At 52.1% G+C, this 27,088-nt stretch overlaps 1 protein-coding gene across 1 annotated transcript in view; it reads left to right on the forward strand.

The window, feature by feature from the left end:
* JPH2 (junctophilin 2) overlaps nt 1-23,608 on the forward strand; it is a 59,750-nt gene extending 36,142 nt beyond the window's left edge. Inside the window, exons 3-6 of the mRNA XM_054724359.1 lie at nt 19,542-19,660; nt 20,678-21,393; nt 22,195-22,289; nt 23,547-23,608. Of these exons, the coding sequence (XP_054580334.1) occupies nt 19,542-19,660; nt 20,678-21,393; nt 22,195-22,275 (916 nt within the window). The 3' untranslated portion in view covers nt 22,276-22,289; nt 23,547-23,608. The remainder of the gene's footprint in view (nt 1-19,541; nt 19,661-20,677; nt 21,394-22,194; nt 22,290-23,546) is intronic.
* The last annotated feature ends 3,480 nt before the right edge of the window (nt 23,609-27,088 follow it).

Here is a 27,088-nt window from a genome sequence, read left to right on the forward strand (position 1 = left end):
GGATTTGCTAAAACCAGAAGAATGTTCTGCTTTTTTGTTAGCTTCTCAACATGGGTCCCAGTTCCGCCCCCGGGACTGTGTCATTAGAACGGGTCAGTAGCAGGGAACAGAACCTGCCCATAGTGTCTTAGCCACGGGATTATCTTCTCGTCAGATCAGAGAGGCAGCCCCAGGATGCCCCCAGGGACCCACCTCCACCTTCTGCTCCCCTTGGAGTGTGGCTTCTGGTCTTTTACCCAACCATGACCCCTGTATCCCTAGCTTCACCTCTGCATTCCAGGGCAGAGGTTGAAATGCAAAACTTCTCTTCAGGGGAAGCAAAGCCCACCCGGGTTTGTACCTCATCCTCCAGAAAGGATCACATGGCCTTCCTTTGATGCGAGGAGTCCGGAAGGTGAATGTTTTTAGCCGGACACATCGCTTTCCTGAACAAGATGAGGCTCTGTTAGTGGGGATGAAGGGGAGAATGGGTGTTCGGTGAGCGGCTAGCGATGTCTGCAGAGACAACCCTGCAGAGATTTGAAGATTGTGACCTTAACAGCCCCAAGAGTCTTCTCTGATCTCCACTTCTCCAGGCCTTTCCCTCAGCTTCCGTTTTCACGTCTCCCCACTTCCTCCGTTTTCCAATAGGAGAAACGGAGGCACAGGTTTGGTGATCAAGAGCAGAGGTTTGGGGGTGGGACAACACTGGTTCCTTCTGCGAGTTGCCCTCCTGAGCCTCAGTTTCCCAGCAGGTGGAATGTGGTTGACATTAGTATAGTACTTACTGCTGAGGGTGTGCGGGCAAAGTGAGAACCCACGTAAGGGACTAAGCACATTGCCTGGCGCACGGTAATTGACTGCTCAGTAGTGGCGGTCGTCATTTTATTATTATAACTTCTATTGCCCTTGCTTCATCGGTTCCTTCTGGTGTTGAATGCAGAACCAGAGAGCCCAGATCAGTTGAAAACTGCTGGGATCGCTGCGTTGTCTCCATAATCCCAGCAGTCACCCCCAGAGATCCTCTCTCCTTCCGTGGAGAAGGGGTGTGGAGTGGGACTGCAGATGGGAGGGAGGGGCTGCCGTGGGGATCCATCTCCAAAGCCGCTTGAGCCAAGCCACATCCTATCACATTACTGCTGAAGTGCTGTTCCCATCAGTCAGACGTGTGAAACCCTACCTGGGAAGGGGGTGTTACCGCAAGGTCACGGCTGCCCGCTGCCAAAAACCGTAACCCCACAGGGGGTTGCTGTGGCTTTGCCAGGAGCCTGGCCAAGGGTGGGGGTCCCTGAGCTCTGACCCACCGGGTAGAGGGTCAGAAACGCGCATAGTGGGCCTTCTAGAAGGGAATGTGTCAGAGGCTCCAGACCTGCAGAATTCTTCCCTGGCCACCCCCTGGGGTGGAAGCAGAGACAAGCAATGTGTGGCAGAGAAGCCGCCCTGGAGCCCCAATGGTTTCTTCCTTTATTTGTTAATAGGTTACACGTCCACAGGATTCCAAACCCCAGTTATAAAAATGCAAAGTCTGTCTCCTTGCCCTGCCCTCCCCTTGTGCCACCTCATCACCCCACGGGCAGCTATTGTTTGCAGTTTCTTCCCTTCTGAAGGTACTTGTTGCCTATATTACGGTGGAACTTAGGAAACTGTTCGAATTTGACCGTGTTTGACTTCCAAAATGTAGACTTCATACAGTTCCACCTACAATGAGCAAATGCACATTGAGATGCCAATTTTCCTCTTTCTTACACAAAAGGTCGCATGTTAAGCATACAATTCTGAATCTCGCCTTTTTCTCTTCACTGTGTATATATATCAAAGATCTTTCCATATCTTTCCAAATGTAGAACTTCACCAGTTTTTAACACTTGCATCGTGTTCCAATACATAATGTATTTATTCGGACCCCTGTTGTTGAACAGGATTGCTTGGGTCGTTTCCAGAATGTAGCTGTTAGAAAAAAGCTGTAGACTCATCATTTCACCCATGGACTAGTATATTTCTAGGATAAATTCCCTGAAGTGCAGTTACTGATCACAGGCCCTCTGTAGTGGTTGTCCTTCTTTATCTTCCTTTCCACCGTGTATGAGGGTGAGAAGGCCCCGCAGCTGACTGCTAAATGACCTTGGGCAAGTCCAGGCCCTCTGAGGGTCTCCGTTTCCTGGGCCACGGAGCTCTCTTTGCCTTGTCCTTGGGAAAATAGCTGTCCCGGATTCGCCTCCTTGCCTGGCCTTTCCCATGCCCCAGCCATGCGCAGCTCCTGTTGCCACGGCTTCTTTGGGACATGACTTCAGCCCCGACGGAGGCCGAGGCAGCCCGTGGGAGAGCAGGCAGAGGGGACCGGCATGGGCAGAGGCGCAGAGGTGGGCAGTGTGGGGTAAGGTGGAATTCCCAAATGCCAGTCACTGATATGCTTTCCTGAGCCATACCATATCCACGTGCCATCTGGGTTATTATTTCCTTACTAATTTAAAATACTTTAACTTTATTAAACCTACATTTATAGCAATGAGCTTTATTTAGTTCATTGCTATAAATAGAAGTCAGTGCTATATAAAGAGAAGTTAGAAAAAAAACAACAAAAAACACAACAACAACAACAACAACCAGAAAATACATACGCACAAGGAAAAGTTATTACAATGAAGTAAACATCATTAAACCATCCCTCAGCCCGGCTGGCGTGGGAGGTCACAGTTCGATTCCCAGTCAGGGCACATGCCCGGGTTGTGGGCTCGATCCCCAGTGTGGGGCATGCAGGAGGCAGCTGATCAATGATTCTCTCTCATCATTGATGTTTCTATCTCTCCCTCTCCCTTCCTCTGAAATCAATAAAAATATATTTAATAAAATAAAATAAGACTTGGTCATTTTCCAAGAACTACCCACAGGGAGAAGAAAGGACACCTGTGCACAGCTTGGGGTGGGGTGAGGTTGTCTTCAGCTACCCCAGCTCCTTCATGAGCACATTGCAAGGCTGTTGTTTTTTACACTCAGATACTGCCTGAGACCCACTCAGAGAACTGTCCTATGATAAATAGGGGAGAGGAGACCTTGTGGTCAGAGATAGCAAACCTCTAGAGCTTTTTTTTTTTTTTTTTAGTAACCTGTTTTTCAAAGGGGGGTTGCAGAAATTGTCCAGGGAGGAAGTGAAACATAAAGGTCTGAATTTGCTGAGACAGTTAACTATTTTCTAGTTAATATCTATTCTGAGAAGTAATATGCTTATTAAATAGCTCTTAGAGGGGATGGGTGTGTGTGTGTGGAGAACCCTGCTTCCTGGAGTTTGCCAATTTCCATGGTGTAAATACTGCCACTATGGCTGATTTCAAGCTATCAATGTACCAGCCACTGAATGCAGAGCAGGGAAGACATGTGCTAATGTTGCTCTCTTGGCAAGCCGGGCTTTAATGAGCAGCTCCAGCACACCCTCAGCTCCTGGCTTGATTTCTGTATGTCTGTTCTGCTTCAAGCTGTAGCTCAGAGGTCTCTTCTGCAGGGAAGCTTGCCAGCTTCTTTTTCCCACTGGGCTCCCTATTCTAGAAGCTGCACATTCTGAACTGGATTGTTTTCTTACAGATCCTCTCTACTAGACTATAAGCTCCTATGGCCAGAATTCTGATTCCGAGTTTATTTATAGCCCTATCGCATTGTCATATGCTTATCCTTGGTAGGTAGGCACCTAGGAAATGCTTATAGAAGGCAGGCAGGAAAAAGGACGGAAGGTGATGGGGTTGGAGATCCTGGCCAGGGAGCCAGTTCCTGATCTGTGACCTGATGGCAGTATGACCTGTTTCCTCATCTATAAAAGGGTCTCCTTTATTTTCCTCTGCTCCAACCAAGTCAGGCCTATCACTGCCTAGTAATTATGGTAATAGTAATGGCTGCTGTTTATTCATTCAGCACATTTTTATTAAACACCTACTGTGGCCCAGATCCGGTTCTAGGTGCTGGGGATTCATCAATGAACAAAACAGACAAAAACCCATTCCGTGTGGCCCTTCCATGTCACATTTGCAACATGCCCTACAAATGGAGCAGAATTTCGCAGGCACCATTTCACTTGCTGTCTGGGCAACCCTGAAGGGCGAAGGTATTATTAGCTCCATTGTACTGCCTCGGGAAGTGAGGAGAAGTAGAGTCACATGAATTACCAGAGGTCAGCTGGTGCATAAAGGGTGGCGATGGGACTGGGACCCTGGCATCTGATTCTTAGCCATTGTGACATGCCCTGCCCTGCTCACAGGGCCCCCGTCTGCCCACTGCTCTGCCTTTGCTCAGGCTGTTCCCTATGCCCTTCCCCACGGTGCCCTCTACCCATTTGATCTCTTCCCATTGGTGCATCCCTCAGGCCCACTCGTGACCTGACCCCTCCCTGATGGTGTCTTTTCTCTGTCTCTGGCCCTGCCTCCAAATCCTTCCTCTTTATCCAGCCAGCCATGGTTGGTCACCAAGAATGGAACCCTCTCCTTCTTTAATTTGTTCCCTTAGACACCTCTTTCCCTTCTCCACCAGTCTGCCATCCCAGGGCTCAGGGACGGACCCACATGAAGAGCAGAATAGATATATCTTCATTAATGCATTAACATCTGTGATTTTTCCTTGGCCTCTAGCTCAAGTCTCAGTTTGAAATTCTTCATTGTAAGCATTATTTATTTTTCTTGGGAAATATGAAGGTAATATCTGTTAAAAGAAACAAAACCTCAACAACAGCCCTTGTGTACCTACTACGAGTATGTGGGGTAGAGTGCTCATTGCTACAGGGGTCACAGAAGTGACAGACAGAGTCGCTGATCTTCAGCCTCAGCTGGCACCATTGTGTGGTCGAGGCTGGGATGACCACATGCCCAGGTGCCCTGGTTCCTGCTAGATATTATTAACAGCTGCCTTTTACCCACAGGCGCCCGGGTTTGAATGAAAAGCTCTCCAGTCACTCCAAACACAGCCTGAGGACATAAGTACTCTTACTGCTCTAAGCACTTTGCAAATACCAATTCATTTAATTCACTAACCCTATGAGGTTGGTGCTATTATTCTCCCATTTCAAAGATAGGAAGTGGAGGCAGAGGACAGTAAAATAACTAGCTCAAGGTCACACAGCCAGGAAGAAGCAGGGCTAGGATTTGAACCCAGGTCATCTGATGCCAGAGGTCTCTCACTCAGCCACAATCTCAGCGAGAACTTCTCTCCACGGCCTTCCCTTCCCAGTGCCTGGGCTAGATGTGTCCCCTGCCTCACCTCACCAGGAGCCATGGGCTTATCCCAGTCGTGACTGCTGTGACATGGTTTTGTGACAGGAAGATAGCAGTGGGGGTCAGAATCTCCTCTGGAGACCTCATGCTTGGCATAGCTCCTGGGGCCAAATAAAACCTTTGGGAATGCTTTTTCAAGCAAGGGATGTGAGTTTTCCAGGGCTGGGCTGGCCCCTCCCTGTGGCAGCCAGATGCCAGCCCCCAGGAGTAGATGTAGCTGCCTGGAATTCCTTCCCAAGGCTCCTATCGGTTTTCAGAGCAGCCTGGAGTGGGATGAGAGGGGTCAGGGACACTGGGGGCTGCTCTGGGAAAAGCTGGAATGCCATAGTGGAGTCCCACCTGGGAGGGGCCGGAGGCGGGGGAGGCGGCTGGGCAGGGAGGGCTCAGCTGTCACATTCCTCAGGCTCACAGAAAGCTCTCCTGGGCGCCTTGTCCTTATTTAGGCAGGAGATGTCTGCTGACTCCCGGGCTGTGGGATGCCATTGCAGGCTGGATCCCTGAGCGGGGTGGGGTGAGGTGGGGGTGCAAGCCCTGAGCCAGCTCTGCAGGCTCTCTGGGGCAGGCGACGTGGCTCTCCAGGGTGGGAAGTTCAAACCCTGGGGAGAAAAATTACTTTCTAAGTAATAATGATAAAAATGGCAGCTACCATTTATAGGGTATACATACTATGTGCAGTGCGCCACACTAGGCTAGTCTATAAAGCTCCATGAGATGAGTTTCTCCTGTTCACTGCTTCACCCCCAGATCTAGCCCAGGACCTGGCACACAGTAGGTGCTTAGTAAATACTGGTCACGATCCAATGACTATATACTTCCCACAGATCCTCGCAATAATTCTAGTGGTAACTAAGTGCTGTTATTAGCCCATTTTACTGATAAGGAAACTGAGACTTGCAGAAGTTCCATGACTTGACAGAGGTCATGCAACTTGGAAGTTGGGGAGCTGTGGTTTGAAACCAGGTTGTCTGACTCCAACACTGAACAATGCTTCCATCTTCTTACTTGTTTTTAGTTTCACTGGAATGCCTGGCTTTCTCCCTTTATGGGCTGTGTGCGTTGGATGGGTCACATACCCTTTTCACTCTTACTTTCCCTCATCTGTGAATTGGGAATTGATAGTGATATCTACCTTAGAGAATATCGTGGGGACTAACTGAGATCAAACAGGCAGATGTCTTAGCATCGTGCCTGGTACACTGGACAGCTATTGCCTATTGATGATGATGATCAGGAGGAGGAGGATGGGCCCCAGGGAATTCAGCATCCTCCTGGCTGGATTGGACCCAAGGAGCAGAGTGGGCAAAAGGTGAGGCCATTCTCCAGCAGGCTCTGCCCCCCGTGGAGCACAGTGACAATCGTGGCCACCTGGAGAGGGCCACTCCTAGGCCACCTGAGGCCGCCTGGGTTTCCAAAGCAAGAGGTTGGAAGGGGCCTGGGCTTTTACCCTCTGTTAATACTTGGTATACAACCATGTTCTTGTGTCACCTTGATTGCCCAAGATTTCCATGAGCACCTACTATGTGCCCAGGCCTGGGCCGGTCTCCATAGAGGAGACAGAAGCAGGGCCTGCTGCCCGTTGGTAGTGCCTGTGGCCACATTGTGGAGTGGCAGCAGAGAGGAGTGCGGGAGAAACACGGATTCTGGAGCCACTGTCTGGGATCCATTCCTTGCTGGCTGTGTACTCGCGAGCAAGTTGTTGAAAAGCCCAGAGCCTCCGTTTCCTCATCTGTACTAGTACACTGAGGATGGCAACAGTCGTCTCTCTCATATGAAGTTGCTGTTTGGGTTCAGTGATGAAATATGTGTCAGCACTTGGTAAGTGACCCTTCTAACATGCCTGTGACACAGTAACCATCACAATGATTAGTTGTCAGTTATTGGAAAGGATCACACAGGCTTCTCTGGGCCTCAGTTTCTCCATTGCGTTGCTGTGTTGTTATTAAGTGAGAGGAGGTGCTTTCTGAGGTTCTTCCCAGCTCTGTGAGTCTCACAGCCAAGTAAGTATATGTGACCCGTTCAACACAACATTCACCTAACAAATACTTACTGAGCACCTGCTCTGTGCCAGCTTCTGTTCTGGTGACGGGGGCACAACAGTGAGGCTTCTGCTTTTTGTGGGCCTCACAGCGGGAGGTAAAGTGACCTGGCAGCTAAGTGCAGGGAACTGCAAGAGCAGAGAGCTGGCTGTCAAGGTAAGCTTTCCCCAGTAAGGGTTTTGAAGGATGAATAGGAGTTCACCCAAGGAAGAGGTAAAGGATGAGGCTGGGGACAAGAGTTCCCAGGAGAGGAAAGAGCACGTGTAAAAGCCCCAGAGGTGGAAACAGTGGGGCACATGTGAAGAACTACTTTCTGACCATCTGGAGGGTTGCGTTTGGCAGGAGCTAGGGCATGAAGTCGTATGTACATTTTCATGTTACCCTTCAGGCACTGGGAAGGACACTGTGGGGTCTTGAACAGAAGATCAAGTTCAGATTTCCTGGGCGTGGCCTCGGGAAAGGCTTCCTGGACCAGATGGGGCATAAGAAGGAAAAGGTACATCCAGAGTTAGCATTCAGCTGGACATTCCAGTACCGTCATGCCAGTTGTTAAAAGCCTGAAATACCCCAGTCTGCATCGGTTTGTAATCAGCAGCTGCCCTGAGCCCCCTACGTGCTCCAGCCACCCCATTACCGCCCTGTTCACCTGGCCTCTTGCCCAGGACCCAGCATCTAGTTAAACACATGGCACAGCAGGGGGCCTCCAATCCATGCTCATTGGTTGGCTGCCCAACACCGAAGCAGTTGCTGGATATTTTTAATATCACCCCAATGCCCACATTTCAGTCAAGCCCTCCAGCTCCCAGAAAGCATTAGAGAACATCAGATAGAGCAGGACCAGCTCAGGAAACCCTAGCCTTAACCCAGGTCGTGCCCTCTTCCTGCAGGGTGGCAGGGGTGAGACTGGAATGCCCCCTAAGGCCCATTGCTCGCTGGCTGACGCAAGCTTGGGATCAAACCAGGACCTGGGGTCCAGCTCCAACTCCAGCCCTTGCACTTCCTGATGTGTGGCTGCCTTAGGCCAGGCTGCCTCTTGGAGCCTGGCTTTCCTGTCTATTTAGTGATCATGATAATACCCTTAGGGTTTGCCAAAGTGCAGCTGACCTCGGTCATAGGTGGTCCTCCAGGTGATGGACTAGCCTTTCTTCAGGGGAGTAAGGGCATCACGGCTGGTAACCACCAGCCTGGGGCCCTCCCGCTCAGACGGTCAGGATGAAGGCTGGGGATGTAGAACTAGGCCACACCATGCCCCAGGCCGGGCTGCGGCCAGTCCCAGCTGCTGGGCCCTTCTGGAAAGCGAACTGGAACTGAAGCAGCCTAGCAAATGCGTGAGTCAGCCAAGGCTTTGGGACCAGACAGACCTGGCTTTGAGGTCCAGCTGGCTCTGGCACTTCCTAGCTGTGAGCCTTGAGCAAATGATTTTCTGAGCCTTCATTTCTCCGCCTGTAAAGTGGGTTGTCTTGAGGATCATGTGAGATCGATCCTGTTGTTACCATAACAAACTGCCACAAATTTGCAGGTTTAAAATGACACAATGTATTCTCTGCCAGTTCTGGAGGTCAGAAGTCGGTTTCACCAGGCTAAAGTCGAGGTGTTGGCAGGGCTGGGTCCTCTGGAGGCTCTGACAGGGAATCCAATCCTTCCAGCCCCCATTCCTTGGCTTGCGGCCCCTCCCTCCATCTTCCAAGCTTATCACCCCAGTTTTTACTTCCATCCTTACATCGCCTTCCCTTATGTCGTCACATCTCCTTCCACCTCCCTCTTAAAAGGACACTGTGATTACATTAGGGCCTGCCCATATAATCCAGGATAATCCCCGCACCTCATGATCCTTGACTAATCACATCTGCAAGGCCTCTTTTGCCCAATAAGGTCACATTCACAGGTTCCAGGGGTTAGGACCTGGATATCTTTGGGGCCGTTATTTAGCAGGCCACATGGGTCAGGTGTCTGCCACGCTGTGGACACTCAGTAAACAGCAACTCTGTTGCTTTGCATCCCCCTCTCTAGGCTGGGGCAGGGATCACGCACTCAGTCATATGTGGAGGAGACGTCCCAGCCAGACTGGCATTCTTTAAGAAAGGGAGAAGGGTCACCATAAAACATGATCTGAAAGCGGTCACCGCTATGGCCTGGGGATTTCAGGCTGGGCTTCCAACGTGGGAGGTTCTACATGGGGCCTGAGGAGGTGCCGCAGCCCCAACCCCGGACTCAGAACCCATGCCTCACCCTCCACCCCCCCTTCAACTAGAACATATCCACTTTCTAAATTTTTCAAACACTTGCAGAGAGCTTACTATGGGCCAGGCCCTGTTTTAAATACTTTGTGTACAATTTAGTTCGCTCTGTAATTCAAACAATCCTGTGAGGTAGGGGCTATTCATGTCCCCATTTTACAGATGACAAAAATTACAGCACAGAGAATTCATGTAAGTTACCCACAGGCACATAACTGTGCTCCTAACCACCTTGAAATACCAGAATTATAACAGCAAATTTTCTTTTCAGTTTTCCAATTTTTTTGATGATGAAGCCATATTATTTTAAACTACCGTATTTTTCCGGCGTATAAGACGACTGGGCGTATAAGATTTTCCTGGGTTAAAAAGTCGTCTTATACGCCAGAAAATACGGTACATAGATTTTCCTGGTGATTCAGATTTTATGTAGCTAGAATAAAGAGGATTAGTGTATTTTCCGGCATATAAGACGACTTTTTAACCCAGGAAAATCTTATACGCCCAGTCGTCTCATACGCCGGAAAATACGGTATATATTTATATATTTATGCCTATACTATATGAAAATAACAAAATACAAATTAGGAACATGTAACCCACCAGAAGGGCTTTCTCCTGTCCTGTAGCCTTCTGTCTGTTCTGCTCTGAAAACTTTTCACCTTGTCTTACCTCTCCTACCAGACTACGTCCTTCCAGAGAAGAAGCCTTGTGTGTCTGCCTCAATGTTCACTATAACAATAACAGGCAAATGACTTAACCTCTCTGTGTCTCAGTTTGCTCATTTGTGAAATGGTTGTGGTACCTACCTCATCTGGCAGTATGGACCCTTAGGTTATTTTCCATCTTTTTTTCTTATTAGAAAAAATGGTCATAGATCTAAATATTAGACTAATACCATAAAACTCTTAGGAGAAAATATAGGAGTAAATCGTATGACCTTGGATTAGGAAAAACCTTCTTAGCTATGATGCCAAAAACAGAGGCAGGAAAGGAAAACATAGATAAATTGGACTTCATTAAACATAAAAACTTTAATGCTTCAAAGGACACTATGAAGAAAGTAAAAAGACAACCCACAAAATGAGGAAAATATTTGCAAATTCTGTACTAGTATCTGATAGTGGACTTGTGTCTAGAATATATAAAGAATATATACAACTCAATAATAAAAAGACAAAAATAAAACCAATTAAAATAGGCAAGGATCTGAATAAACATTTCTCCCAGAATAAATGCTCATTAAGCACATAAAAAGATGCTCAACATCATTACCTATCTGGGAAATGCAAATCAAACCGCCCTCACAAATCACTAGTATGAGTAAAATAAAAAAGATAGGCCATAACAAGTGTGAGTGAGAATGTGGAGAAAATGAAATACTCGTACATAACCGATGGGATTGTAAAATGGTACAACCACTTAGTTCTTCAAAAGGTTGGTCATACATACTAGTAGAGTTGCCATAGGACCCAACAATTCCACTCCTGGGTATATATCCGAGAGAAGTGAAAACATACATCCGCACAAAGACTTGTACATGAATGTCTATAGCAGCATGATTCAGAGTAACCAAAGCAAGCTAAATGTTCAACTGAAGAACAAGTAAACTAAGTATGTTTTATCACACAATGGACCATTGTGAGACCCACGTCAGGGTTCGGGCTCTGGAAGAGGGGCCAAGAGCAAATGACAGACACGAGACAAGAAATAATAATTTGGAAATTGGGGGGCCAGGCGGGAGCCCAACACAAGAGGAAGGACTCCACTTGTGCTCAGGCCTTGCCATCCTTTTATTCAGTTTGGGATATACCTATAGCCCTTAGGCAGGCAATTTCCAGTAACAGACAGACTATCTTATCAGCTACCATTGTCTCGACTAAACAGTCGGTGCATAGCTCTGACCTTTGCCAGGGCTCAAGGGTCACCAGCATTCCGGGCTCCTTGTCCACACCTCTCTGCTCGTGAAAACAATGGGCGGCTTCCCACAGACCGTTATTTGACAATAGACAGGAGTGAAGTACTGGTATGTGACACAAGGTGGGTGAACTGTGAAACAATGTTTACATCCTAACAGTCCATAGAATTTTGGAAGGGAATTGCTGGTAAGCATTGTTATAATAATAACAAACACTGTAATAATAATGATAGCCAACATCTGTTAAGTGCTCAGTTTATGCTAAGCGCTTTTGTGTCATCTCATTTCAGACTCCTAGTAAATTTGTGAAATGACTATTATACCCATTTCACAGTTGAGAAAACTGAGGCCAAGAAAGCAAAGGTCAGATGGTGCTACAATTTGAACTTGAGCTTGTGCCCTTAGCCCTTCTGGGGAGGGCCTTCTGGGCAGGGACTTAGCACACATTTGCCAAATGGAGCCCAGGGGTGGGGTGGGGAGGAAGGTCCTGTCAGTCAGGGCTCTCTAACTGGGCCCATGTCTGCATCCTTGGGCAGGTAGGTGTTTTTTCCCAGGGAGCTCTGGGCGGGTGGCTAGACACCCCAGCTGTGGTTCCTCCTCAGGTTTCCTCTGACCCCGATTGTTCTGGGGAAATGGCTATGGTCAGCCAGAGCCAGGGCGAGAGGCTATTTTGGGAGAGGGCGGGGCAGCGGCATCTGAAGCATCCCACCTCAGGAAGACTCTTGGCAGCCCAGTCCCTGCCAAGCACCTCTGCAGCCCGCAGATTATCGCCTCCACACCGACCACGGACAGCTTGTTCTGAAGGACTTTTTTCTAATTTTAAAGTGAGCAAATCAGTGGCATTGAGTACATTCAGGATTTTCCTTTAGTCTTCCTTCTCCAAAAACACGCATTGTTATGTGCTTCTTATTTATTTTATTTACCTGCACCTCTATAGCACTTCCTGTCCTGGCCACTGTTCTAAGGGCCATAGGACTGTTCATTCATTTATTTTTTACAGCATTTTGCCCAGGTGGGTGCTATTATTATCCCCACTTTACAGACAGGAAGACTGTGGCTCAGGGGATTCAGACGTGCCCAAAGGATACAAGAAGCAGAATCAGGACCTGCACCCAGGCCACCTGGCCAGAGCTGCCCCTTCTTAGCCACTCCACTATGTGGTCTCGAGGCCGGGCTCCACGCCCCTGTTCATCCGTTGATTTTCAGAGAGATTGCATGGCTGGGTCCTAGTCCTCTCCACCCCTGGTCCCAGCACAGGGAAGACCTGGCCAGACTTAGTAGCTGTATGACCTGGAGAAAGTGCCTCCACCTCTCTGAGGTCATATGTGTAAAGGCGGCCATAGCACAGAGCCGGGAAAAGTGCTCCAGGAATAACAGATTATAATCTATATATATAAAAGCCTAATATGTTAAGTTGACTGACTGGTCACCATGATGTGCACTGACCACCAGGGGGCAGATGTTCCAACTGTTAGGTTAGCTTGCTGCAGGGGTCCAGCTGATAGGGACTGGGTGAGATGGGGCCAGACACTCCCTGGAGCCAACCTTCGGTCCCTCCCTCAATCCCTCCCCACCACTGGCCCTGATCAGCCTCAATCAGGACTGGGCAGATGGCCCTGATTGGCCCTGATTGCTGGCCAGGCGAAGGGACCCCACCCGTGCACGAATTCGTGCACCGGGCCTTTAGTTATTAATAATAGTAGTAGAAGAGGCAGTTGTTGAATAAATACATTAGAACAGGGGTCAACAAAAGTTTTCTGTAAGGGCCGAACTGTAATTTTTCTTAAACAGGATATTCCCTTCATATTTTAAAATGTTTTTATTGATTTCAGAGAGAGGAAGGGAGAGGGAGAGAGAGATAGAAACATCAATGATGAGAGAGAATTATTGATTGGCTGCCTCCTGCATGCCCCCCCCCCCCCCCCCAGCTACTGGGGATCAAACCCAAAATCTGGGCATGTGCCCTGACCAGGAATCGAACTGTGATCTGGTTCATAGGTTGATGCTTGACCACTGAGCAACACCAGCCGGGCCAGAGTGTAAATATTTTTGACTTGGCAGGTCATACAGTCTCCATGGCAACTATTTAACTCTAGACAATAGATAAACAAATGGGTGTGGCTGTGTTCCAGTGAAACTTTATTTATACGGACACTGCAATTTGAATGTCATATGAAATTTTCACGTGTCAGAAAATATTACCCTCTTGGTTCTCCCCCCCCCGCCCCCCAACTGTTTAAAAATATAAAAACCATTACTAGCTCACAGGCGGTATAAAAGCAGGCAGCTGGCTGGATTTAGCCTGCCACTGTGGTTTGCCGACCCCTCCTCTGCACGAGAATGGGAGTTCTACAGGGATTTTTTGATGCCTGGTTTGTTAGTGTATCCACAGTGCCCAGGACAGTGCCTGCCATGTAGCAGGTCCTCCATGAAGTTGTATTAAATGAATGAATCCATACATAGCAGGGTCCTGGGCGGGTCTTTAGGGCTGGGAGTTGGAAGGAGGGGAAAAAGCATTCTCGGAGCAAAGGCGGGGTGTCAGGGGTGAGCCCAAAGAAGCCATCAGTGCCTGGGGAGACAACTGGGCAGCAAGGCCGGCTGTAGCCAGGCAACGAGGGGTCTGGGATGGGATGGGAGGCAGGTGAGGGGGTGGACGCTCCAGGAGTGGTTCCCTGGGGCTCAGACCCTGCCCCTATCCCTGAACCACCAGCCTTATTTTTAACCCTGCTGACGAAAGAGAAGAAAGATAATCCGAATGAAATCAAGAAGAGTGACTGATCCCTGCCCCTCCCTCTGCCCCAGTTACTGCTCCTTCCCTGCACCCAGCGGGGTCAGAGCCACCCTCGTCCAGAGGACTCATCCCAGACACCGTGAGTGGTCACAGCAGAAGAAATGGTTCCTGCATTTGCCTGGCAGGACCGGGGAGAGATCCTGGTGCTTAAAGAGGACCCCTCTCCCCCCACCCCCGAGGCTCCTAGCGGGTTGAGCTGGCTGGAACTGCGCTAGAGAGAGCTGGATTTCACTCCGTCTGTCCAGCACGTGCTTCTCAGACGTTAGCGAGCAGCGGAAGCACCTGCAGGGCTTCTCAAACACAGCTTCCCGGGCTTCTCCCCGGAAATTCTGAGTCAGTAGTCTGGGGTGGAGCCCGAGAATCTGCATTTCCAAAAAGCTCCCGATGCTGGGAGGCTGGGGAGGGTGCACCACTGTGAGGCATTGGACCAGAAGCAGGGTCCTCGGGGTAACAGCCTGTCTCCACCTGTGAGCTGCCAGTTATACCCCAAGACTGTCTCTGGCCCAGGGTGCGAGAGCCCGAAGGCCGGCCGGGCTAAGTAATTAGGGCTTTACGTTGAGCACCACAGGAAGCCTTGCAAACATTTTAAGCAACAGGTGACACCCTTGGCTGTCTGGGTTAAGCAAGCTCACCACGTGCTGCCAGTGCCTCTGCATGCAATCAGTGGAAGGGAGCAGGCCTGGAGGCAGGGATGTGGGGGGAGGGGGGAGAAGGAGAGGTGCTTTACAGGAGAAGTGACAGAAGAATGGAGAGACGGGCAAATTCAAGAGCCATAGAGGGACCAGAAGAGACAAGAGGTGGTGATTGATGGCTGTGAAAGGAGAGGAGGAGGGAGGGTGCAGGAGAACGCTGGGACTCCTGGCTTGAAGGCTAGGGCCCTGGGGAGCCATACCAGAAATCTCGGGCAGTGAAGAGGGGGGCTGATAAAGGAATCCGTTGGCCAGACTGCTGGACATGGGCAGAGGAGTGGGTTGTGTGGCCACCCCGCTCTGGCTCCATGGAGGGTCCACAGATGACCCCCCCCCCCCGCCCCGCCCGCCCTGAGAATCCTCCAGGGCTCAGTGTGAAGGCTGCCATCGGGCCTGAGCCCCAGAGCACCAGGAGCCGGCTCACCCAGCTCACTTTACCAAAAAAGGACATTTTCTCAGTTGGAAGGTTTGCCCAGCCCGCTCCCTGCTCCCCCCACCTGGGGTTTCAGGTTTCCAGGGACTTACGTGTCTCTGAAAAGTTTAGAACTTTGAATCACACATACCCACGGACCAGCAAATATGAGCCTGGGATGTGCATGTAACACAGTGAGTTTTGATGTCACAAATGTCTCCTCCTCCTCCTCCCGCTTCCTCCTCCTCCTCCTGCACCACCACAACCACCACCGACAACACCATCATCACCATCATCATCATCATCATCATCATCATCACTCAGCCCCATCCTGGGCTGTCACACACTCCCATACGCTGCCTCTCAGTTCACAGCACCTCCACGAGGGAGAATTATTACCCTACAGTTGAAGACACTGAGGCACAGAGAGGCAAAGCCACGCACCCAAGGTCCTAGAGTCCCAGTGGTGTTGGGACGGAGGTGAGGAGAGCGAGGGGGACTCATGCAGGTGCTGGGTCTGACCTGATCTTTATTTAAATTTGTTCACAGCTTATTCATCAAGGATTTTTCTTTGCATGAATTTTGACTTTTAAAAACATCTCATTAAAATAGTATGCATCTCGATTACCAATTTTTTTTTGGCATCCCCCTAAATTTAGAGCCCGAGGTGGATGGCTTTTGGCATTAACCTGGCCCCGGCCTTGGCAGAGCCAAAATTGGAGTCCAGGGCTGCTTAACTGTTCCCTATGCTGCCCCCTTGCCTATACATATGTGCATGTGCATTCGTTTATGTATATTTTCGTTGGGTAAAATGTGCTCTCCTTCAGTAAACATTATCATGGCAGAGTGGGGAGGCCAGAGGCTTGGAGATCAGGTAGTTCTGGGCTTGAACTCCACTACTCACTATTTTTTTAAAAAATATATTTTTTATTGAATTAGATAGAGGAAGGGAGAGGGAGTGAAAGAGAAACATCAATGTGAGAGCAAAACATTGCTCGGCTGCCGGCTGCCTCTTACATGCCCCCTGCCAGGGACTGAGCATGAAACTCGGGGCACGTGCCCTGACCAGGAATCAAACCTTTAGTACACGGGATGATGCTCAACCAACTGAGCCGCGCCAGCCGGGCTCCACTACTCACTACTGAGCGGAAGCATAGCCTGTGGTTAAGGACACAGACTCTAGCTCCCGGAACGCCTTGGCTCAAACTCTCCCTCTGTCACTTGCTGGCCGTGTGAGTGTGGGCGAGAGCCTTAAAGCACTGTTGTGTCAGATTTCTCCCCTGTAAAGGGGGGTGATGGCGATAACACCTGCCACATGCAGTTATTGGGGAAATGAAGTGAGTGAATTTCTGGAAAGCCCTTGGCATCTAGTAAACACTTTGTAAGTGTTAACTATTATTTTGCATCCTTGGGCAATATACCTGTCCGAGACTCGGTTTCCCCACCTGTGCGGTAGGGACAGTAAAGACTACCTCCCGGGCAGTTTTGAGGGTCGAAAGGGATAACATAAAGGGCTTGGCACATGGTAGGAGCTTGGTAAAACTTACCTCCCTTATGGGGGCCCAATTCTGGGCTGGAGGTTTCAATTCAGAGACACAGGTGCCTCCCCTGGCGGAGGAGTTAACTCACCTGCACCTGCAAGCGCTAATTTGACCGTTCAGTTCCCCAAAAGGCACTGCGCTCTTACCCCTCTCAGGCCTTTGCACAGGCTCTTCCCTCTACCTGGCATGCTGTCCCCACCTCCCCTCTTGGGGCCTAACTTAAGTATGTCTTCAGGTCTCAACGTAAATGTCACATCCTCCAGGAAACCTTCCCTGACTCTCGCCCTCGCCCTCCCCATCCTAGCAACTCTTTCTCCTCTACATTTTCTTTTTAAATATATTTTTATTGATTTCAGAGAGGAAGGGAGAGGGAGAGAGAGAGAGAAACATCAATGATGAGAGAGAATCATTGATTGGCTGCCTCCTGCACGCCCCCCACTGGGGATCGAGCCCCGCAACCTGGGCATATGCCCTGACCGGGAATCGAACCGGTGACCTCTTGGTTCCTGGGTCGACGCTCAACCGCTGAGCTACACCCGGCTGGGCTCTCCTCTACATTTTCATTGCCTTCTATATTCTTCCTTCATGGCACCTCTCATGACCCGCAATGAAGTACTTTTAATCCAGTTCCATTTAGTGAAATAATTTTTGTTGTTTGTTTGACACGAGGGCAGGGCTGGGCTTGTCTCCTCCACAGGGATCTCTGTCCTCAGCTCCCGGCCACGCGTGGCACATGCTCGCGCACACAGGTCTGGAGTCACCCGGTTCACATTCCCAGCGCCTGCACTCATGACTCTGTGACCAAGGGCAAGTTTAACTTCTCCATGCCTCAGTTTCCTTTTCTGTACAGTAGGGAAAATAACGACAGCACCAGCTTTTTAAGGCATTGTGATGGTTACGTGAGATATTCTTCGTAATTTCTATAGAGCGGTGCCAGCCCATTCATAAATGGGGCTGTTATTATTTTAGTAGGTGCTTCTATTCATCAGGCTAGACCAACAGCTGAAATAAACATCCCTGGAATCTCAGGTGTTTAATGCGATACACGTTTTAAGATTTGCTTAAATGCTCTACATTTAATGTTTAAATTTAATGCTTAAACATTCCAGCGTGGGACTGTGGGAGGGGACTTTGCTCTATGTAATAGTCATTTATGGACCCAGGTTCCTTCCACAGTGTTTCTTAAAGTGGAGTCCACAGAGGGTTCTCTGCATGTAATCCAGGGAGTCCACGAAGTTGGATGCTGTTTTAGGTTGGATTCCCTAGAAGCTGAGTCTGAGATGGAGATTTTTGTGCACATGGTTGAATGAGGAAATAGTCTCAGGAGAGAGGGGAGTGAAAGAAGCAGGACTGGATAGGGAAGTAGCTAAGCAAGGATGTGGTCTTACCTGGCATCCTGCTTTACCCTGATCCCACAGCCACTCTTGAGCCTGGCTTGTACATAGAGTTGGTTCCTCTAGGTCAGCGGTCGGCAAACTGCGGCTTGCGAGCCACATGCGGCTCTTTGGCCCCTTGAGTTTTTAGCAAAGGCCAGCTTAGGAGTACCCTAATTAAGTTAATAACAGTGTACCTACCTATATAGTTTAAGTTTAAAAAATGTGGCTCTCAAAAGAAATTTCAATTGTTGTACTGTTGATATTTGGCTCTGTTGACTAATGAGTTTGCCGACCACTGCTCTAGGTACAAGAGGGAACTGGGATGTCATCAGTCATTGGGTTTGGGCTGCCGGCCTGTTTGCAGGGTGGGGAGGTTGTTTTGACCTTGGAGCAAGGTGGCTTCTATTGGTTGCAAGTCTACGGGACAGCAATGAGCCATTAGCAGGGAATTCAGCACCTAGGGGGTGGGTACATCTGCCCAATAAAGGGATCATGGCGGAGCACCAAAAGAGTTTACAACGGATGGGAAAGCAACACATTCTTTTTATCAGCCGCTAACTGAAATTTAGCATTTTCTTCAATCATGGAAATAAGCAATAAACTACAGTAGATCAGCAGTATCTGTGACTTCGTCACCAGTAGAAATCACATGTCACATTACTATTGTTGCAGATACCCTTGAAATATCCTTTATGCTAATCTATACTTTAAAATTGCAGTCGGTAATAGACGTGCTAGTATTTTGTTTAATGTATTAATAAAGGACATATTGTATTACAAATTTGGTCCTTTAAATATTTTGATAGCAGCATGTCAATATAATTGCATCTTTTTGTAATCGTATGTTCTTTTTGCATTTTAAAACATTTTGAGAAAGGGTCCATAGGCGTCACCGGATGCCAAAGGGGTCTGTGACACAAAAAAGATCAAGTACCCTGTTCTGGGGCCTTGGCCTCCTTTGCATTTCACCAGCAACAGGAGAAAAGAGAGGAAGCAGGGAATCACAGGAGATGTTTTATGGGCCAGGACAGGAAAGAGCATACATCACTCCTTCCCACAATGCATTAGCTAAGACTCAGTCACCTGACCATGCCTAGCTGCAAGGGAGGCTGGGAAATGTCTATATGTATGCCCAGAAAGTAGAGGAAATGGTCTGGGCAATGCACAGTATTGGGCCACAGGGCTCAATAAATATTCATTACAGCCTGAGTGGATGAATGCTCTGTCCAAGGTGTCTCTTTGTGAGTTGGGGAGAAGGGACAGAGGACTGGTTCTCCGGAAGGATGCTGAGTTTCCATCATGTTGTCTCCTAGGACAAGCCATGCCAAGGCCAAAGCTGAGGCTGCAGAACAGGCCGCCCTGGCTGCCAACCAAGAGTGCAACGTTGCCCGCAGTTTGGCCAGGGAGCTGGCTCCAGACTTCTACCAGCCAGGTAGGGCCAGCCGAGGAGGGGACAGTCAGGACAGGGTGGGGGGAGGTCCCCAAGGGCGGACACGTTTCTTTTTCTTTGCTGGAAAGCTGAGACGCCCAAGTGTGTTCACGATAGCCTGTGAGTTCTAGAAGCTGTGGGGCATGATGCAGGCATGGGGTGGTCTGACACAGGACTCAGGCTGAGATTGTGTGTGTGTGTGTGTGGGGGTAATCAGAGGCCCCCAGTTGCCGACTGGCCCCGCTCCAGGCTGTCTCTTCTTCCTGCGAAATGAGGCTGCAGAGTAAGGAGGACCTCCTGGCTCTGATACAGACCTGGTACTTAGAGTGACGGGAGCCCCCCAGAGTGGGTATTGTTGTTCTCTGCATGAAGGGTTTTAAGGTGAGCGGCCTGATTAGATTTGTTTTCTAAACATTATTCTGGCTGCAGCAAGGAGACCAAGGGTAAACTCGATAAAAGAGCTGGGAACACGGAACTGTGCCTGCGAGGCTAAGTCGTTTCTGGTCCCAGCGCTCCCCCTGCTGGTCCCAGGAAGAGCGACGCTGGCTGGCTGCCTCTGCCTTGGGTGGTCAGGCAATCGCTGTCACTGTGGGACAGGCCCTGCATTTTTTCACCTAATTAATCCTTTCACTAGTATTTATGAAATGGGCATGATTGGGCCAATTTTTCAGATAAGGGGGTGGGAAGAGACCAGTGTGACCGTAAGAGCATGAAGTCTGGAGCCAGACTCCCCGGGTGCTCGTCCTTGGCTCTGCCCTTGGTCATCTGGTGCCTTTGGGCAAGTGATTTCACTTCTCCGAGCCTCCCTTTCTCCATCTGTAATACAGAGGCGAACAACATCGACCTACAGGGTTATTGAAACTGTTAGGCGAGTTAGTATTTGGAAATACCCGGCACTGGGTAGATGGTGGGTAGGCGCCGGCCGGGTCCGTGAAGGAGGCTCGGCGAGGCTGAGCAGCTTGCCCAGGGCACCGGTGGTGGGACCGGGATTCGAACCCGTCGCCGTGTGACCTCCCGCAGGCCCGGAGTACCAGAAGCGCCGGCTGCTGCAGGAGATCCTGGAGAACTCGGAGAGCCTGCTGGAGCCCCCCGGCCGGGGCGCCGGCGCCGCGGGCCTCCCGGGGCGGCCCCGCGAGAGCCCGCAGCTGCACGAGCGCGAAACCCCCCGGCCCGAGGGCGGCCCCCCGTCGCCGGCAGGGACGCCCCCGCAGCCCAAGCGGCCCCGCCCGGCGGCGGCCAAGGACGGCCTGCTGAGCCCGGGCTCCTGGAACGGCGAGTCGGGCACCGAGGGCAGCCGGCCCGCCACGCCGTCCGGGGGCCGCCTCAGCCCCGCGCGCCCCGCCACCGAGCACATGGCCATCGAGGCGCTGCAGGTGCCGCCCGCGCCGTCGCGGGAGCCGGAGGTGGCGCTCTACCAGGGCTATCACAGCTACGCCGTGCGCACCGGCCCCGCCGCGCCGCCGCCCTGCGAGGAGGAGCCGGCGTCCGAGGTCTCCGGGTCCGACTCCGGGCCCCCGTCCCCGGTCGCCGCCCCAGTGCAGGCCCCCGCGCTCCCGGCCCCGGAGCCCGCGCCAGAGACCCCCTTCAAGCTGGAGCCCAAGCCCATCGTCCCCAAAGCCGAGCCCAAGGCCAAGGCCCGCAAGACTGAGGCCCGAGGGCTGAGCAAGGCTGCGGGCAAGAAGAAGTCTAGGAAGGAGGCGGCGCTGGCGGCAGGGGCCGAAGCGGAAGTGGAGGAGGTGAGGCTGCTGCTGCGGGAGGGGCTGAGGTCCAGGTCCCTGCAGGTGGCTGGCTGAGTTCAGGCAAGGGTTCCGTGAGGGTGGCTTGCCGGGGAGGGTGATGGCACAGGATTGGGCCGGGGGAACCCCAGCAGGGATGTGGGCTCAGTCATGGACAGCCTGATCCCTGGTAGACTTGGGAGCATGTTACACTGCGGAGCCCCCCACGGTGGGACTGGCCTGGCCTTGGGGCCTTTATCTGGTCAGCAGGGGGCAGTTCTTTGGAGCCTGGGGCAGCTGGGAGCCTCAGCAGCTGGCAGGGAGGGAGGGGTGCATCTGCAGAGCCAGGGGGATCCTCTCTACCAGGCGTAGCAGGGAGGGCTTCCTGGAGGTGGAGGAAGGGCCCACTGGGGCTTGGGTTCTGGCCCTCTGGCTTGTCAGAGGAGGCTAGGATCTAGGTAGGAACTGCAGTGACAGAGTGACGCTAGGCTCCTAGGGACTGATGGATGCAGCCCCCAGGACTTCGAGGGACGGCCATGTTCCTGGGTTCCAGGCCCAGCACTTCCCGCCGTGTGCTTGGGACGCGTCCTTGCCCGTCCCGGGACCCTGAGTGGTTCGGTTAATTGTTTCCAAGAATTCTCCCAGCTCTGATGGTCTGCGGTCCTGGTGCTGGGCACAGCAGGGAGCGGGCCGGGGGGTGCTCTCAGGAGGGCCCTTCAGAGGGTTCCTGCTTTTCTGTCCACCCTGTAGTGATGGGGAGGGGAAGGAGGGGGTGGTTCAGAGGCCAGGGGGTCTCAGGCAGCCTCTCTCCCTTGCTCCCAGGTCCCCAACACCGTCCTCATCTGCATGGTGATCCTGCTTAACATCGGCCTGGCTATCCTCTTCGTTCACCTCCTGACCTGACCCTCGTCTGCCAGGTGAGGCTGGGGGAGGGGCTGGGAGCTCATGGAAAGTTCTGGGCACCAGGGTGTTGGAATTGCTGGAAAAAAACGGCCTGTTGCCTCCTGGGCCTTCACCCTGTGGTTAATTGAGGCCCATCCCCCATCAGAGGCAGGGATCTAGAATGTGGATTTGATAGATCATGCCCTACACACACACACACACACACACACACACACACACACACACACACGTGCACCTCTCATTAGCTCAACATTTGTGAGCACCTGGTTTCTATCAGGTGCGCACGGGGGGCTTCTCTCCCGTATCCATTCATTTGACCAGCATTTACTGAGCAGCTGCTTCGCTGGGATCTAGGGATACAGTAGGGACTCACTCCTGTCCTGAGAAATGGGGTGAACACAGTGGGAGTACACCCTTGATTTACAGCTCATGATGTAAAAGCCTCACAGCTCAGATGTCAAGCATAACAGCTCTTGCCCCTGGCTCCCCAGACCCTCACAGGTCGGGAGTGAGTTCAGCTGGGATGGCTGGGCCCTCTTCTCTCTCACCCCCCAGCCCCCAGCCTTCCTGAAACCCTGCTGTCAGTCAGCTGGTTCCGTCCATTGGTTTTCTCCCTATGATGGAGCTGGGAGGGCGGTCTGGGCAAGGTCCCGTGGAAAGGAGGTGAAGTGGGCTGGGCTAAAGGATAAGTGGTTCTCACTGGTCTCAGGCTGAAGTATCTGAAAGACAGACAAAACTCGTTCTCCTGCTAGGACCAGTCTTTACAGGGTAAATCCTGTGCTTGGTGATGCTAACAGGGTGCCTGCCCCCACCAAAGGCCCGCCTCCTAGGTCCTAGCTTAGTGTGGGCTGGGGGATCCATCTCAGTCCCAGAGAAGGAGAAGGAATCCCTGTCCTGTCGCCATGTGAACAGCCAATGACAACATTAGCCAGTAGTGCCGCCCGCCCGGGGTAAATGTTGTGTGTTTCACAGGGGGTTGGGAATGGGTGCTGCAGGGACCTGAAGAAGGGGGAGGGGTGAGCCTGTTGGCAGCGGGGAGGAGAGAGGAAGGGAAGCGTGAACCTGGCAAAGGGAACAGCACCTGCAAGTGAGCAGAGGCAGCATCCGGAGAACAAGGAATTGTGTCTGATCCCACTGAGTCAGAGCCGTGGGGCAGGTGTCTTGCCCCAGAGAAGATCAAGCCTGAGGCTTGAACCCTGCCTTGAACCTGGCCCGGCCTCCGTGTACCCTCCCTCCGTCCCTCACCTGACCTTCTTGCTGTCTCTCTGCAGAGCCAGGAGTTCCTGCTGAGGACACAGAGACCCACCTTTCTGCAGTGCTGGGCAGGGAGGCCAAGGAGGACTGGACTCTGGACCCGGAGCCCTGGGTCCCAGCTCACAGCCGTGCTGAAACATTTAAGGAGGCCGCCCATGGCGCCCGTGCTGGGTGATGGAGGTGCCCAGCGGGATAGAATGTGCTGGAAACCCTCCTAGAGCTTTGCCCAGGGGCAGGGAAAGCCCTGATTGCTCCTGCCCCTCATCCTCATCCACTCCCTCACCGTGTCCCTAGGTCACCCCCTCCCTGGGCTTTGTGTGTTTTGGGAGAAGCCACCAAACCAGAGTATTGATATGAAGTCCCAGTCCCTCCTTGCTACCCCCTCTCCCGCTTTCACTTCTCCTCTGGCTGCTGGGCTGACAGCTCCCTGGGTGGGCCAGCCGCGAGGGAGACGCTCTCAGACAGACGGTCTTGACCCAGCACACATTCTGTCCCCTGCTTACAGGTGTTCTGGATGACAGTAGAGGAAATGGACATGCTCGGTTTGAATATCCCAGAATGCAGTGCTCCTGTCTCCTCCCACCCGTCCAGCTAGCTTCCCTTCTGGACCAGCGGAAGAGGAGGAGACGGGAGGGACTGGAGCCTTTGGCTAGGAAGCTACTGACCAGGTGGCCAGGGAGGGGGGTGGGAAGAAGGCCCCTGTGTTTGGGTGTGTCTGAGCCTGAGGCTGGCATTGCACTTAGAGTTTCAGGTGTGCTCAGGGTGCGGGGGTCACCGTGCCGGAGCCTGGGCTGGCGAGGTAAAGCTGCCGGGATGCCCGCTGAGTTGGTTTGGCCGCTTCCCCCACCAGGGCCCACGGCAGGCTCAGGGGACATTGCGCATGGAAGCTTTTGGAAGCCCAGACAGATTCCCCCGGGGCAGGCGTGCAAGCAGGTGCTGAAGACAGACAGCTTGTCAGCACGCGTCTCCCAGGGAGAGGAGCGGTCTGTGTGACGACGAGCCCCCCGGCTGGCGTGGCAGAGAGGTTTGCATGCAGCTCATCACGGGTGTGTGGTGCCACCCGGGTCTCTGGGCCCGGTGCTGGCTGGGGTGGGTAGAAGCTGAGGGCTGGCAGAAGCTGCCCCCGGGCGGATGGAGTGAACGTTCCAGGCCCCCAGGCAGGAAGGACGCCGACAGTGACGCCCAGGCGGAGCGGAGGGCCTGCTGCTCTCCTTCCTCTGTGCCTGTGGGCCTGGGGCCTGGGAGTGGTGGCCCGGCCGCCCCAGGCCAGCTCTGCGGCCTGAAGTGCCTTCTGAGGGGTGTGCTTTCCCTCCCCCCTCCGTACTCGGGACCTCTGTCCAGCTTCACACTTGCTGTTAAGCCCCTCGGGCCTCGCGGCGTGGCTGGGTCACGGACTGCCTTCCTGCGGAGAGCAGCCTGCGGATTCGCCATCCTCCCCTGGCCGGGGCCCGAGGCTCTGCCTCTGTTTGGGCTTTTCTGGACTCCTAGGGAACGAGCGGCAGGTCGGGCACTGCTGAGGGCTGCCAGGCTCCAGGCCTGGGCTTTGGGTCGTTGTCCAGGTTTCTTGGTCTGGCCCAGGCTGTCAGCTTCCAGGCCTGGTTTGGGGGCTGGTGTTTGGGGCAAGGGTTCAGGATGCTGCAATCTGTGCGATAATAAATCTGCATCTGCTCACAGGCTCCGGCGGGGCTGCGGTGTCTGCTTGTGGGCCCGGGAAGCGGGACTGGTGGAGGGAGTGTGAGAGGCTGGGGGCCCTGGGCCATGCTGGTCTGGGCTCCGTCTCTCTCAGAGTTCCCATAGTACCTTGTGAGGGGCAGCTCAGAGACCACAGACTTTGCAGGGCAGACCCTGAATCCCTAAAGCTGAGTTCCAGAAGCTTCCCTGGGCAGCATATGTCAGAAGAAAGAGCCCACCCTTTGAGGTCAGGTCTTCATGGGCTCCAATCTCGCTCACCTACTTACTTTATTTCTCTGAGCCTCAGTTTCCTTACCTATAAAACGGGGAGGGTGCCCAGCCGGAGTGGCTCAGTTGGTTGAGCATCGTCCTGTGCACGGAAAGGTAACCTGTTTGATTCTCGGTCAGGGCATATACATGGGTCCCCCCCCCTCCCTCTAAGCATGTCCTCAGGTCAATGGGGGAAGGGAATAGAACCAGGTAGCTCCTAGGGTGGCGGTAAGGATTACATTAAGCCCTGAAGCTGTAGAAAGCAGTGGAGAAATGAGATTTGTGTCATCACTATTGTTGCACTACAGTGCTGTCATCAGCCCCGGGCGTTTTGATGGGTGACCGTGGAAGCCCCGAAGGGGTGGAGATGATTCTGCCCCACTCAGATAGCCACAGGACGTTGCAGAGGGGGACCCAGGGGCCATCTTCAGAGGCGCAGAGAGACTTGCCCCAGGTGGCACAGCCAGTCAGTGGCAGGGAAGCCGTTGTCTTGACCTGTTTGTGAATCAACACTTTCCATGAAGTTTCTCCCAAAGACGCAGCCCTGGTGACACGGTTGCTTGCCGGAGAGCGCCCCTCGCCCATCAAGAGGCTGGAATCCAGGCAGGTCCAGGCGTGGGTCGGTGACCTGGTTCTCTCCCCAGTGCCACCAGTGACTTGCTGTGTGTCAGTCATTACATCCGACCGTGCCTCAGTTTCTTCTGCCAAGAAGGCCATAGTCGGTGCCATCGCCGTGTTCACAGGTAGCCCAGTTGTGAGCATCGAAGGAGGTGTATTATGGGTGATGAAGACGTTTTCAAAACCCCAGAATGATCTAAAGATCACCAGAAAGAAGGATGGACTTGGAGGAGTGGGGTTGGGGGAGTGGAATGAGGAGAGAGTTCTAATCCAACAAGGAAGGGGTGGGCAGCCCCCCCTAGTTGGCTTGTCTGTAGACTGGCTGTGTGTGTGTGTGCGTGTGTGTGTGTGTGTGTGTGTGTGTGTGTGTGTGTGTGTGTAATGGAGAGAGGGGTTAGGGACAGGAGGATGGCTATATTAAAATCACCTGGGATGGTTTAAAAAGAGGCTCATTCCTGAGCCCCTATTGGAACCTGGGAGCCAGGTAAGGTTGGTCGGAGTCGGGCGCCCCCTGGTGGCCCAGGTGCAGCCTGGTTGGTGTCTTTTCCAGCCCAGGCCAGTGGCAGCTCCAGGCAGTTTGGTCTGGGATTCATTTAAGGTGTCTTGTGCTTCAGGGAAACCAAAAACCAGCTTGTGGGCAATGCCCAGGCCCATGACCACTGGCCACTGGCTTGGGGTCTCAGCAGGACTCTTCCACGGAAGAGAAAGGGAGGGAGCCCTGGAGCTGTGGGATTCAGATTTGGGATTTGTGGCAAGAAGGGAATTTTCATAAATTCACAGCCAGAGCCACAGAGGATCTGGCTGTGCTGGAAGAGATGCTTGTGGCTGCATGTAACAGAAAACCAGCCAGATTACAACCTTAAATGGAAAAAATTATATGGCGCACCCTCTAACAGGCACTACAAACAATACAAAATGCAAACAATGCCTAAACTGTACAACGCAAAACTTGCACGTATGCTGAAATTAAAATAGGCTCTTATTTTTTTTTCTTGTGAAA

Source organism: Eptesicus fuscus, chromosome 12 (assembly GCF_027574615.1).
Source record: "Eptesicus fuscus isolate TK198812 chromosome 12, DD_ASM_mEF_20220401, whole genome shotgun sequence".
Classification (NCBI taxonomy): domain Eukaryota; kingdom Metazoa; phylum Chordata; class Mammalia; order Chiroptera; family Vespertilionidae; genus Eptesicus; species Eptesicus fuscus.